The sequence below is a fragment of the Hoplias malabaricus genome, chromosome 4, assembly GCF_029633855.1.
Source record: "Hoplias malabaricus isolate fHopMal1 chromosome 4, fHopMal1.hap1, whole genome shotgun sequence".
In the NCBI taxonomy this organism is placed as follows: Eukaryota; Metazoa; Chordata; class Actinopteri; order Characiformes; family Erythrinidae; genus Hoplias; species Hoplias malabaricus.
In genome coordinates this window covers 2,637,592-2,653,659 of record NC_089803.1, presented here as the reverse complement: position 1 = coordinate 2,653,659, position 16,068 = coordinate 2,637,592, and the positions used below count along the sequence as shown (strand labels likewise).

The 16,068-nt window shown below is 37.2% G+C and overlaps 1 protein-coding gene across 1 annotated transcript; it reads left to right on the top strand.

Annotated features, from left to right (window-relative positions):
- The first annotated feature begins 1,126 nt into the window (after window positions 1-1,126).
- Window positions 1,127-15,783, top strand: LOC136694240 (zinc finger protein 135-like). Its single transcript, XM_066667635.1, has 2 exons — window positions 1,127-1,198; window positions 12,938-15,783. Exon 2 carries the CDS (start codon window positions 13,045-13,047, stop codon window positions 14,395-14,397), a length of 1,353 nt encoding a protein of 450 aa, XP_066523732.1. The 5' UTR covers window positions 1,127-1,198; window positions 12,938-13,044; the 3' UTR covers window positions 14,398-15,783.
- The last annotated feature ends 285 nt before the right edge of the window (window positions 15,784-16,068 follow it).

Genomic DNA, 16,068 nt, shown 5'->3' with positions numbered 1-16,068 from the left:
TCTCTATTTTACCTTTGTATCATGCCGTTGAGTCTCTCTACCAAACTATTCTGACAGCAGCTATCGGAATCGGTGACCTGTAGGCCAAGGTTCCTCTGTCCACTCTATTCAAAAAGTCTCATTTGGGATGAAAAGATTTGAGTGTGGTAAGTCATCTGATAAAATTTGATTGGATTTTAACTATTTTTTTTATGGAGAATTCAGTGCAGTCACATATTCTGACGGCAGCTATCAGAATCGGTGACTGCTATATTAGGGCTCCACTGTCCATTTGAAAAATTAATGTTTTTTTAAATTAAAGTTTGGTAAGACACTTAAAATATTTGTTTGGACTTTTTTATATATAAACTTCATGTATTCTGCAATGTACATGAAATATATATGTTTTTGTTGATATTGACTATCAGCATAGATAATCAACAGCTAAAAACCGGTGCATTATCATGCTGAAGGTCATCAATAGAACCAACGGTCTTTTAAACCTTATTCCTTGAATTAGTAAGAAATAACATGTTTTCTGACTCTCAATAAACACAAGTTAGGACTCAAACTCCACTGTGTTTATTTGTTTGACACTTTCATAGAGCTGCTGCTTAGCCTTTAACCCTATTTATCATAATCATCACACGTCGTTCGTGTCCCAGTCATTACATCAATATTCTAAAATATTACAGACCTTACCTATAACTGTAGGGCATTTAACAAGTTAAAATAGTGATTCTATTTATTTAACATTTATTACATCTTTTTTCCAGACAGTTACCAGTATTGTCTTTTATTTTTAGACATGGGCCACATACGATTAATACGCAGTATTTAATAAAATGCTCTGATCAGTGTAGTGAACGGCAATCGCCTCGCCAGCCGACAGTGCCAACGTGCAGCCGGAACTGGGCCAGATGCAGGATGCCGCATTCACGCCGAGTCACAGTCAGCCAGATCTACCTTGCTGGGATATATCGCTCAATTGTTTCTGCAAACGTGCTGCCCCTTGCTCGCCCCTCCCACTTGCTGGCCTTCGAGCTGCAGAGATATATAATTGGTCTATATGGGGACTGTCCAATAGGAGAGCAGCTGTTCAGATTTTCCAGCCAATCGTGTGAGAGGGGGCGGGTGTTGTGGAGCGGAGTGTGTGTGAGAGGGAGAACAGGAGGAGAGCTGTGTGTCGGAGAGAAATCAAAACCTGTTTTTACTGAAGGTAAATATGTGTTTAATATATTCACACCTCGTTTATACCGTGTTTTACTGAAGATAAACGTGTTTAAGATATTTACACCCCGTTTATACCGTGTTTTACTGAATATAAACGCGTTTAAGATATTTACACCTCGTTTATACCGTGTTTTACTGAAGATAAACGCGTTTAAGATATTTACACCCCGTTTATACCGTGTTTTACTGAAGATAAACGTGTTTAAGATATTTACACCCCGTTTATACCGTGTTTTACTGAATATAAACGCGTTTAAGATATTTACACCTCGTTTATACCGTGTTTTACTGAAGATAAACGCGTTTAAGATATTTACACCCCGTTTATACCGTGTTTTACTGAAGATAAACGTGTTTAAGATATTTACACCCCGTTTATACCTTGTTTTACTGAATATAAACGCGTTTAAGATATTTACACCTCGTTTATACCGTGTTTTACTGAAGATAAACGTGTTTAAGATATTTACACCTCGTTTATACCGTGTTTTACTGAAGATAAACGCGTTTAAGATATTTACACCCCGTTTATACCGTGTTTTACTGAATATAAACGAGTTTAAGATATTTACACCCCGTTTATACCGTGTTTTACTGAAGATAAACGCGTTTAAGATGTTTACACCCCGTTTATACCGTGTTTTACTGAAGATAAACGCGTTTAAGATATTTACACCCCGTTTATACCGTGTTTTACTGAAGATAAACGCGTTTAAGATATTTACACCCCGTTTATACCGTGTTTTACTGAATATAAACGTGTTTAATATATTTACACCCCGTTTATACCGTGTTTTACTGAAGATAAACGCGTTTAAGATATTTACACCTCGTTTATACCGTGTTTTACTGAAGATAAACGAGTTTAAGATGTTTACACCCCGTTTATACCGTGTTTTACTGAATATAAACGAGTTTAAGATGTTTACACCCCGTTTATACAGTGTTTTACTGAAGATAAACGCGTTTAAGATGTTTACACCCCGTTTATACCGTGTTTTACTGAAGATAAACGTGTTTAAGATATTTACACCTCGTTTATACCGTGTTTTACTGAAGATAAACGTGTTTAAGATATTTACACCCCGTTTATACCGTGTTTTACTGAATATAAACGAGTTTAAGATATTTACACCCCGTTTATACCGTGTTTTACTGAAGATAAACGAGTTTAAGATGTTTACACCCCGTTTATACCGTGTTTTACTGAATATAAACGAGTTTAAGATGTTTACACCCCGTTTATACAGTGTTTTACTGAAGATAAACGCGTTTAAGATGTTTACACCCCGTTTATACCGTGTTTTACTGAATATAAACGAGTTTAAGATATTTACACCCCGTTTATACCGGGTTTTACTGAAGATAAACGAGTTTAAGATATTTACACCCCGTTTATACCGTGTTTTACTGAAGATAAACGCGTTTAAGATATTTACACCCCGTTTATACCGTGTTTTACTGAATATAAACGAGTTTAAGATATTTACACCCCGTTTATACCGGGTTTTACTGAAGATAAACGAGTTTAAGATATTTACACCTCGTTTATACCGTGTTTTACTGAAGATAAACGCGTTTAAGATATTTACACCCCGTTTATACCGTGTTTTACTGAAGATAAACGCGTTTAAGATGTTTACACCCCGTTTATACCGTGTTTTACTGAAGATAAACGCGTTTAAGATATTTACACCCCGTTTATACCGTGTTTTACTGAAGATAAACGCGTTTAAGATATTTACACCCCGTTTATACCGTGTTTTACTGAATATAAACGTGTTTAATATATTTACACCCCGTTTATACCGTGTTTTACTGAAGATAAACGCGTTTAAGATATTTACACCTCGTTTATACCGTGTTTTACTGAAGATAAACGAGTTTAAGATGTTTACACCCCGTTTATACCGTGTTTTACTGAATATAAACGAGTTTAAGATGTTTACACCCCGTTTATACAGTGTTTTACTGAAGATAAACGCGTTTAAGATGTTTACACCCCGTTTATACCGTGTTTTACTGAAGATAAACGCGTTTAAGATATTTACACCTCGTTTATACCGTGTTTTACTGAAGATAAACGAGTTTAAGATGTTTACACCCCGTTTATACCGTGTTTTACTGAATATAAACGAGTTTAAGATATTTACACCCCGTTTATACCGTGTTTTACTGAAGATAAACGCGTTTAAGATGTTTACACCCCGTTTATACCGTGTTTTACTGAAGATAAACGCGTTTAAGATATTTACACCCCGTTTATACCGTGTTTTACTGAAGATAAACGCGTTTAAGATATTTACACCCCGTTTATACCGTGTTTTACTGAATATAAACGTGTTTAATATATTTACACCCCGTTTATACCGTGTTTTACTGAAGATAAACGCGTTTAAGATATTTACACCTCGTTTATACCGTGTTTTACTGAAGATAAACGAGTTTAAGATGTTTACACCCCGTTTATACCGTGTTTTACTGAAGATAAACGTGTTTAAGATATTTACACCCCGTTTATACCGTGTTTTACTGAAGATAAACGCGTTTAAGATATTTACACCCCGTTTATACCGTGTTTTACTGAAGATAAAGATGTGTTTAAGATATTTACACCCCGTTTATACCGTGTTTTACTGAATATAAACGTGTTTAAGATATTTACACCCCGTTTATACCGTGTTTTACTGAAGATAAACGTGTTTAAGATATTTACACCCCGTTTATACCGTGTTTTACTGAAGATAAACGTGTTTAAGATATTTACACCCCGTTTATACCGTGTTTTACTGAAGATAAATGCCCAATCTAGCAAAGACCTTCAACCCACTTCTGGGCCGTATTCAACATGAAGGAACTCTTTGTCTGCCCACATCCGACATGCTGGATCTGGCCCAGTTTCAAAGTGAATGGTGGTTTGATTCTGGCCCATGTACAGCTGTGTGTGCATGAATGTAGCGCTATAAAGAGTACAAATCCAAATACAAGTCTAAACCACAACATAATACAGATTCAGTTAAAAAGCTGCTTCCTTAACATGACTAAAATATGGAAACACATTAAGGTAAGGTTATGTTCATTCTGAAAACAAAATTGTCTCTCATTGCCAGACTAGATGTTCATTCATATCACCAAGCATCTTACTCAGATTTACATCAGATTAGATGGTGAAACAGTTAATTTTTGGTTTGTTTCACCAGAAAATAACAGGTGTAGCATTTAAAGAGGAACAGAACAAGTTTTTTAAACAAGTTGCTAATGTTAGCATTAGATAATGGCATAAGATCAATTACCCTAACAATCTAAACTTCATGCTCTAACTTGGCTACATTACTCTGTGGTTGTCTGCCAGTATTTGTTATTTTTTTAATTATTATTAATCACAAGGGGATATGGGCGACATTTAAATTCTGAGGTAACTTAATTGGCTAGCTAACTCTTATCTAGCATGTTACTGAAAGAGCAACTAAGGGTTAACTATAACTCAAATTTAATAACCAAGGTTTTCATTAAATACATTGATTTAATTGTATTCAAGGTTGAATGTTTTTGAAAGAAGTTATTTTCGTACTTGGAGTTTTTGAGGGTCAGTGTATAGATAGACAGCTCTGCTGAACAATACATTTAAAAAAAAGCTTCGAACCTCAACAATCAGCGGCTCGTGCTGCCAACTCCCTGACGTGCAAGAGCAAGGCCACCCAGCATTTCTATATGCCACATCTAAATTTTATTCATCCCTACACACACACACACACACATATATATACACTCATCAACCTATGTTGGTATAGCTATACTCCATAGAAATAATGATTACTGTAGCTAAATAACACTACCCAAGCTTAATTTCAGTAACCATAAATAGACCTGCTTCCGTTTTTGTTTTTTTTTTTTTTTTTTTTTTTTCCCCCCTTCTTCACACAAATGTACCCCTTTGTAAAAAAGTTGAGGAGCAATATAGTGTCATGACAGTACAATAAAATGTGAGAAACTTATCCTTGTGAGGACATCTGGTCCTAACAAATACAAAAATGCGCCACCCCACACCCAAAAGCAGTGTTTGTTAATTACGCTTTATACTTAATCCAATATGTAAAAGCGAACAAATACATTTTTTTTTCAATCCAAGTCAACTTATATCTGAAATAATAGTAATAATAATAAAAAAAATATGTCAGTATGGAACTCTGTGGATTTATTCTAAATGGCCAATAGGTCATTATTTTACCATACAGCAACATATGTAATAATGACTTGTGAGAACATTGTTCAGACAACGCAATCAGTTCTACCTTTTGACAACATTGCAGCAACATTGTAAGAAAGTAGACAATGTTGTGACCATGTTGTGTGTTTGCTGGGAGCCAGCAGTTACCCAACTGCTAGCCGGAACACTCTTTATAGGGCTGAATATGGCCCAAATCTGGCCCAGCTGGCAAAAAACCTGCCCAATTCAAAATTACTTTTTAATGCCTGCTCATTTACAGTTGCCCAGATCCCAGCCATGTCTGCCAGCACTTACCCAGTTGCTAGCCGGAACAATGCAGGGCTGCAACAACTAATCGATTAAGATCGATTGTTAAAATAGTTGGCAACTAATTTAATAATCGATTAGTTGGGTCTAAGTTATTATACACATAGGTACAGTTGCTACACGTGACGAACAGAGGATAATGTTAGCACAAGCAGAGAAAAAAACGTACAACCCAAGTCATCAAAAGTATGGGAACACTTTACATTAACGCCTTCAAGGAACAGCGTTAGGTGCAAAATGTGCACAGCTGATCTCGCATGGCACAGCAGCACAACATCACTGCATGAGCATCTGAAAATGAAGCTTGTTGGAGCTATGTGTGAAAGAGATTCAGTATAGTAAGTTAATTCTACTTTTTCTCTCACTAAAATGTTACTAGAGCCTGCTAGAGTAGTTAAACAACATCTGTTTTTCTTAGTAAAACAGATGTTTTACTAAGGTGGAAGAGTTTTCTCTTCCACCTTAAATGTGTCAGCTCGACCAGCAGTTCCAAAACAAGCAGTAGGTTTAAGCTAATGTTAGCAATGTTAGTTTTTCTCTCACTCAATGTCTCTAGAGCCTGCTAGAGTAGTTAAACAAGATGTCTCATTTTTAGTAAATTTATATCACTGTTGTATTTAGCGAGTTTTCCGTTTCACCTTAAATGTGGCGACAGTTACATTCAGAATTTAAAATAATATATTTTTTAAAATAATATATTTAAAGCCTTTTTCAAGGTCTTTTCTGACTGGCTTTGTGTGTTAGTGTTTGAGCCAAGTGTATATTACATTATTGGTGTATATTACATTACATACGTTGTGTTAAATATTGATAAATATAAAATTAATGTAACGGTTGGGTTAATTCTTCATGTAAACACTAATTTTTAATAATGGTAGGTTGTGTGTTCCTTATAAAATTACAACATTAGTTCTCTAAAATCTTAAATATCTTAACAATATCTGATCATATGTGTTAGATGAATTTCCCTTTTATTCTCAGCACATGGCATCACCCAATATCCATTTATGTAATTTCAATTTGCCTGCATTTTTTCTGCATTTTAGATCTGTAGTTATTAACTTAAAAAAGGAGTATGTTCATATCTACACTTTCTCTCTCACCTCAGATAAAAACAGCCCAGCATTGCTGACTATGTTTTGAAGAAGATCTGCACACTACAGCAAGCAGCTGTTCTCACTGATGGTATCCTGAATATGCTAGTAACAGACAGGAAACCAAATTTTGCTTGTCTTCCTTTTTATCCGATTAATAATCGATTAATCGAAAAAATAATCGACAGATTAATCGATTATCAAAATAATCATTAGAACAATGCCTAGAAAAAAGCCATAGAACAATGTTTATACTGCTGGCCCTTATCTGTAGCAGATTTTTGCCAGGCTTTCCACAGCCATATTTAACTTTTAGTAATATACTGTGAAGTGGATTCAGGCCTGGAATTTTATTAAAACTTTTAATTTCTCTCAAATTGATCGATGTCTCCACCAAGGACCTCGTGTTTATTACAGGATCCCAAACGAGACCATTTGGTCGAGTCACCATCTGACTTTCGAAAGGAGGATGGGATTTCCTCCACAACACCTTGAATGGAACCCGTCTATATTCATGGACAATGAACTGTTCTCCTCACACCTTGAAACTCAAGAGAGATAAACTTGACACATTGAAGTCTGCTAAACTGACACACTCACCATTTGAAATGCAAAAGTCATACCAAGCCACACCTGTCTCCTCTGAATGACCCAAACCATGTTCTATACTTTCCAACACTAAAGGAAATGAATTTACAGGGTGGGCCGCCCCCTCCCATGTACTAATGTGCCACAAATAGGAAGTTAATATCACCAATCATTCTCATTTTATTAAGGTGTATTCATATAAATGGCCCACCCTGGTAATTTCTCTGATCATCACGGAATGGACACCACAACCAGACGCTGAGAGTCCACATGACACTTAAACTCATACCTGAAATCGTACGTTCCTGAAACCCTGGATATAAACTAACCCGGATCTGTAAAGATGAATGTTTTACTTGCACGAGCAACGCTCGGTTGAAAACAGTATGATGAGGATCCTAACTCTTTTCATAACATGACTCTATTTCATGTATTATTCTGTATTTGTACTAAAACTGTTTTGAATATGCTATGTAAAACACTCTGGAACAACACACTGAGAGACTATATTTCAGACTAATCGTATGTTTTATCCACAAATCGGAAAATGAGGAATGAATAATTTGTGACAAGATCTTTGTCCCCATTCTTGCCAAATCCAGAAGGCAGAGCCTTAGGACTAAACTGTGACTGACACACCGTTGAACCAATCACGGGGGCTCTGCTGAAAGCTCAGGGTCCATTCAGAGCCCAGACTCTTCCTTTTAAGGGCAGGGTTTACAGAAACCTTAAAAAAAGACAGTTCACAGTCGAAGTTTAGAGGAGAATGGAATAAAGCTTCGACAAGGAGAATCGACTCAGGTCTACAACAGCAATCCTCCCAGCGGAAGATAATATATATATCCCTGCAGAAAGATAATATTTTAAATTATCATTTGTTTTGTTTCTTTTGTTTATTCATTCTTTGTTGCTCTACAATAGCTCCCATGCTAGAACTGATCCACGGCTTGTAAACTTGGTTTGACCAAACAAGTGAGCACGTCTGAGATTTGTTTGTAGAACAGAAGTATAGTCTTGGATGCCGGAATTCATGCAGGAACAATCACTTAATTGAGACATAGCCTACCATCCAGAGCGCCAAAAGACCAGCCAGCCCAGATCGAGAACGGTTGGCGGACCCGAAAAAGCTTGAGGTGTCCAACAGAGATCATTGCTTGTCAGGATCACTTCTCACTGCTTCCCAGAGATAACACTCTTTTTCCCTCACTATGCAACTGAAGGTCAGCAACGCCAGAACCCCCACCTCAGACAAAACTTCATCTGGAGCAAACCGCTGTGAAAAGCTCATCCTACGGTGGTCCAGTAGGCTCTCATGCATGCTTTTAGGGTGAATGCCAGGTCCAAGATAACATTAATGACTACACACTTCTTTTAGTTACCAGTTATAATTAATCTCTTAATAGTCTCAGTTAACACACACTATAAAGTAATTTTCTTCCATTGCACATTATTGAAGGTCATAAAAGGGGTTGCTTCACCGATTAGCCGGTCTGAAGCTTTGATAATTAGTCCCATATTGTGAAAGCTGTGATCTAAATAAACAACGTTATTATACTATACAATACAAGTGCTCTGTGTTTGTGATGAATTTGCTCATAGAGGTCAAATGTAAATCCAGGTCCAAGAACTCACAGAGCTGTTGTTAATCTTGGGAAATTACATATTAATATTTGAATAAAGTTGTGGGTTTATACAGGCTTAAACATTCATTAATAACTAATTAGTAATTAATTAATGACTAATGAATAAATTCATTCGACTACTAATACTACAACTGTGTCAATTGACAATATTGCTGTTCTTCTTACTTTTAACTACTATTAGTACTAATGCTACCACATCTACTACTACAAACCGGATTCCAAAAAAGTTGGGACACCAAACAAATTGTGAATAAAAACTGAATGCAATGATGTGGAGATGGAAAATGTCAACATTGTATTCGTAATAGAACATAGATGACAGATCAAAAGTTTAATTTGAGTAAATGTAACATTTTAAGGGAAAAATATGTTGATTCAAAATTTCATGGCGTCAACAAATCCCAAAAAAGTTGGGACAAGGCCATTTTTTACCACTGTGTGACATCCCCCCTTCTTCTTACAACACTCAGACATCTGGGGACAGAGAAGACCAGTTTCTCAAGTTTAGAAATAGGAATGATCTCCCATTCATGTCTAATACAGGCCTCCAACTGTTCAATTGTCTTGGGCCTTCTTTGTTGCACCTTCCTCTTTGTGATGCGCCAAATGTTCTCTATAGGTGAAAGATCTGGATTGCAGGCTGGCCATTTCAGTACCCGGATCCTTCTCCTGCGTAGCCATGATGTGATTGCTGCAGAATGTGGTCTGGCATTATCTTGTTGAAAAATGCAGGGTCTTCTCTGAAAGAGATGACGTCTAGATGGGAAAATATGTCGTTCTAGAACCTTAACATAGTTCTCTGCATTAATGGTGCCTTTCCAGACATGCAAGCTGCCCATGCCACAAGCACTCATGCAACCCCATCAGTGATGCAGGCTTCTAAACGTGTTGATTGTGCTGAGTGTTGATAACAACTTGGGTTATTCTTGTCCTCTCTGGTCCGGATGACATGACGTCCCAGTGTTCCATAAAGAACTTCAAATCCTTACCCATCTGACCACAGAACAGTCTTCCATTTTGCCACACTCCATTTTAAAAGACCCCTGGCCCAGTTCAAACGTCTGAGCTTGTGGAGCTTGCTTAGAAATGGCTTCCTCTTTGCACTGTAGAGTTTCAGCTGGCAACGGCAGATGGCACAGTGGATTGTATTGACTGACAATGCTTTCTGGGAGTATTCCTGAGCCCGTTCTGTTATTTCCTTGACAGTGGAATTCTTGTTTGAGGTGCAGTGACGTTTAAGGGTCTGGAGATCACAAGCATCCAGTAGAGTTTTACGGCCTTGACCCTTACGCACAGCAATTGTTCCAGACTCTCTGAATCTTTTGATGTTATGCACGGTTGATGATGATAACTTAAAAGTCTTTTAACGCTGTCTATTTTACGCTCGGTAACACCATTCTGGTATTGCTGCACTATCTTTCTGCGCAACAATGGTGGAATTGGTGATCCTCTTACCATCTTGGCTTCAGAGAGACACGGACCCTCTAAGAAGCTCTTTTTATACCCAATCATTTTGTCAATTGACCTAATTAGTCTTAATTGGTCTTCCAGCTGTTCATTATATGCTCAATTTCCTTTTTCCAGCCACTTATTGCTACTTGTCCCAACTTTTTTGGGATTTGTTAACGCTGAAATTTTGAATCAACATATTTTTTCTTTAAAATGTTACATTTACTCAGATTAAACTTTTGATCTGTCATCTATGTTCTATTACGAATAAAATATTGACATTTTCCATCTCCACATCATTGCATTCAGTTTTTATTCACAATTTGTTTAGTGTCCCAACATTTTTGGAATCCGGTTTGTAATAATAATTACAATCATACTGAAAAATTCAAGCATTACATTTTTTTAAATGAGCTATTATACTTATGAGTGCACTGAAAGAACTTTTAGAATAAGAAATAGAAGGAGAAGGTTTGTGAACTTACTTGTGATGGTTTGGCTTGTGAAATATTGCTAACATTGCCTTTACAATGTTAATATGTTAACTTTTATATACTGCTTAATAGCTATGAAGTTAAATTTGTAGAACATTTAATCAATACTATGTTAAAAATACCACCACCTTAAAATGACTGTCAATATATTTTGACCTTCACCTTTAAAAATATAGCCATTTTATTTAGATATTCCCCTTAAATAAATGACCACTTGAAATACCTTAAAACCTTAAAATATGTTTTGATAATTTGAACCTGTCAATATATTTTGACCCCCACCTTAAAAAATCCACATTAAATAAACAGCTGATTTATTTAGACATCCACATTAAATATGAATGCCAAAAACATTAAAAACAAAAGATATTCAATGGCCATGTTCATGTCTGTGTTGTTGCCAAAGCAAGGTCATCCTCCATCACTTCATCAATGATTATTTTTCTCCTCTTGATTGTTATCCTAAGTAAAATAAATGCTCACTTAATTTTAACTACACTCTTAGTAAAACCTATTACAGTAAACATTTAAAAATATATCAGTGCAGGGTTATTGGTTACTTTCTCTTCCCTACCTTGGTGCCAAATAATTTTTTTTTTTTTAAATAATTGCCCTGCACATTTTCACTATTACACATACATATCAGAGGCAGAAAGATATATATGTCGTTAGTTATATCTAGTTTCTTTTTGGCAATAGTTTATTATTTAAAATAATTAACTTTATTATTATTATTATTATATATCTACCACATCTGGCCTCAGTGTAGTTAATGTGGTTAGGGAATTTGTAGCCAAGTCTGCCATATCCCTACTTGTGCAGTTCAGCATCAGGGACTGGAAATTAAGGACAGTGGTAAAGAGTCATCAGAAACAGCTGAAAGTGGTTGTGGATAAGAAGAACACAGACTAGTTGGGGAAATGCACTGTACAGGAGTTGTGGTGGTTCGTGATGTAGCACATAAGGATCACATGGAACTGGTGGCAAGGAGCATGCATTAATGGTCCTTAGTCACCAGGGAGACCAATGTGGATTTACAGTTGTTTATACTTAATTGTAACGAGAGATTGTAAAGCTAGCTTGGAGGGGGTAAGTCTGGGATGCCATATTTTACTGTTGAGCGTTCTGGAGGTGCTGTGGGCTTAAATCAGCGAAACACTGACAAGGGAATGTGCCTACCTGATGACCCCTGTGAAGGGCTAGTGATGCAGTGGGTGGTTTGGGTACTCATGTGATGGGCTCAATGAGTAACCGAAGATGTTAAGGGTAGCTGGTTGCTTATCAGATCATAAAGGGCCACAGCAACATTAGGATGTAGCTGTAGGATTGGAACAATCGAAATAAAGTGGCTGTCGGTAGGAAGAGTGTAGGTTGGGCCCTATGTGAAGCTCTAATGGTTTGGCATAGAATATTTTATATCTTGTGTATGATTTTTAAAAGATTTTAAGATATTTCCAAACTGTGTTTTACTGAACATAAACATAAAAGTGAGACCTTTACACACTTATTTTTTTTATAAACACCAGCTCTGTTTCTGTCTCACTGTGGATCCAGCCTTTTAGAGAGCAGACTGATTCAGAAAAAAGAGTGGTTGAAATTTCAGAGTATTGTTTATTTATTTAAAAAAAACTTTATACAGTCCAACACGAGGTGTTTGCATAAAGGATCTGCACAGAATTATGTGTATTAGCACATATTGGGTGCTGCCTTGGGAAGAACCATGTCAAAATGGGAAATCCACCCTCAGCTGGTGGCCATTTCTCTATTCCTGTACCATAGGTTCGCAACACTGACTTACTTTTGCTGTTTCAGTAGCAGTACTTAAGGTGGAACTGACTACAAATTCAGGAGAATATTGTTCACTAGTAGAGAGCCAGGGGAAAGAGAATTAAACTAATTTATCTTTGTTTCTTTGTCTTCCAGGACAGAAGAACACCACTTTGAATATTTTCTCAGGCTTCTGTTGTCCAAGAAATTTCCAGAGTTTTTCCACAGGTGCATCAAGAAACATTTCCAAGTGGAATATAACAATGCTGAGATCAGGAGAGGTTAAATGTGAGGATATGGAGGACAGAAGCTCCAGTTCTCATGAAACATCCTTGGATACTCCCCACATTCTCACATCTGACAGAAAATCTCAGGAAAGTAAACATAAACTGAAAACTTATGAATGTGTAGAGTGTGGGTTAAGTTTTACTGAACAGGGTAGTCAACGAAGACACCAGCGCATTCACACAGGAGAGAAACCGTATCATTGTTTGGACTGTGGGAAGAGTTTTACTCAACAGGGTAATCTCAAAACACACCAGCGCCTTCACACAGGAGAGAAACCGTATGAATGTTCAGAGTGTGGGAAGAGTTTTGCTCAACTGGGTAGTCTCCAAAAGCACCAGTACATTCACACAGGAGAGAAACCATATCACTGTTCAGAGTGTGGGAACAGTTTTACTCACAAGTGTAATCTCCTAAGACATCAGCGCATTCACACAGGAGAGAAACCGTATCACTGTTCAGAGTGTGGGAAGAGTTTTACTGACCAGGGTCATCTCCTAAAACACCAGCGCATTCACACAGGAGAGAAACCGTATCACTGTTCAGAGTGTGGGAAGAGTTTTACTCAACAATGTAGTCTCCAAAAACACCAGCGCATTCACACAGGAGAAAAACCGTATCATTGTTCAGAGTGTGGGAAGAGTTTTACTCAACAGAGTTGTCTCCAAAAACACCAGCGCATTCACACAGGAGAGAAACCGTATCATTGTTCAGAGTGTGGAAAGAGTTTTACTCAACAGAATGGTCTCCAAACACACCAGCGCATTCACACAGGAGAGAAACCGTATCAATGTTCAGAGTGTGGGAAGAGTTTTCCTGAACAGGGTCGTCTCAAAATACACCAGCGCATTCACACAGGAGAGAAACCGTATCACTGTTCAGAGTGTGGGAAGAGTTTTACTAAACAGGGTAGCCTCAAAGGACACCAGCGCATTCACACCGGCGAGAAACCGTATCATTGTTCAGAGTGTGGGAAGAGTTTTAATCAATTGTGTAATCTCCAAATACACCAACGCATTCACACAGGAGAGAAACCGTATCACTGTTCAGAGTGTGGGAAGAGTTTTAATCAACGAAGTGAACTCCAAAAACACCAGCGCGTTCACGCTGGAGAGAAGCCGTATCATTGTTCAGAGTGTGGGAAGAGTTTTAATCAGTGGTGTAATCTTCAAACACACCAACGCATTCACACAGGAGAAAAACCTTATTATTGTTCACAGTGTGAGAAGAGTTTTAATCATCTGAGTTCTGCCCAGAAACATAATTGCGTTCGCCCAGAACCAGAAAGGTTAGCACAGAGTGAGGGATTACCTTCAGAGATTGTGATTTAATTACTTCACTTGGTCAAATTCAATGTAAAAATGTCCTTAAATCTGAATTGTGTAGTGCTTGGGAGTTAGGAGACATCTGCTTGAACTGTGTGGAACTTTTATTTTTATTTTCAAGATGTGACCTCAGAATTATTTATTACAGGTCCTATTTACCCTCTCATTCACACTGCCATTGTTGTGTTTCACTGTGCTCCAAATAGAGACAATATAATTCTGTATTGAGCTTCCACTGTTTTCGAAAAGACTTTGAACTTTGTCTAAAGGTTACACAAAATAAGACAGGGTTTTTTCACTGTAACAACTCTCACAGTGCCAGATACAACAACTACTCTTCTTTACTATTTTTCTCACAAATATGTACATGGGTACAGTGTGGAGTTGAGAAACTCTAATGTTGTCGCAGTCAGACTTTGTTGGAGTTGAGGAGACAACCAACCAACTCTGAGGAGGTTATAATGATTTGGTCTATTTCCAAATTGTATCTATGTCTATAGTGGAGTCACTCAGGAGATATTACAGTGTCCTGAGTACAAACATTATAATTATGTGTATCTTGCTCTAAAGATTCCTATCCTATGATCATCTGATGACACTCTGGACTGGAATGAACCTGAAGGATGGTACAGGCTACAGGACCAGAGGATACTTAACGCCTCCCGCTGAGGGAAATCAGCATGCTTTACTTGAGAACTCCAACTCACAGAATTCTCAGCACTCACTCACATCACCACCTCCACTTATCAGAGATCATTCCACTGTTCCTAATCACCTGAATATTAATCACCCCTGTTTCTCCATTATGCTCATAAGACAGAGTATTTAAATACAGCGTTGGATAAGATTGTTGCAGATTATTGTCTTATCTGTGTGTACAGTGTTTTTCTATTGTTTTCTGCATGCTTGTGTATTGATCTTTTTGCCTCTTTCTGTTTTTCTCTCTTTGGATTTGCCATTTGGATCTGTTTGCTTCTTAGTTTGTATTTTTGGCTTGACTTCTGACTGCTCTGTTCATGGTTTGGTTTGCCCCTGTGGTGGAATATTGTGACAGAATTAAAAAAAAATTCTCGATCAAAACACATTTTACTGGAGTATGAGAATGCAACTTATGGAACCTTCTTTTCTCACTTTGGAACAGCTTCTCAAAAGCCTTTATACCTATATCTCCACCTTTGTTACAACAGCTATCATTCCTTTACCTTATATGGCTACAAGCCAAGTTACAACCTTATTTGCTCTCTTGCCTTATCAATCACATTCCAATGTATTCTGTTCTCAGTCCCCCACTCAGACCAGTTTCAGCCGGGTTTGGTTATCTGAAGGGAATTGATGAACAGAATGTGTCAGTATACTGTTATCTGAAACATGCACACACATAAGCCTGCTGCCTACACAGTGAGTTCATGAACAAAACAGTTCCAGTTACACAAGAATACATGTTCATGTTCATTGCTAATTAAATTAGCAATGAAATTAAATGAACAAAAAACCTTTATTGATTCGGAATCATTTCAATAAATTCCATCACACCCCCTATAGGATGTTGATCTTTTTTTAAAAATATATATTTAATCTGCAGATGTTGCTCAAGTTATCTGCTAATATCATGACACATTAATCTTTCTAAAATGTACTTTTTAATCCTCCTGTCGTGTTCACTTCCTGCCCCTTACT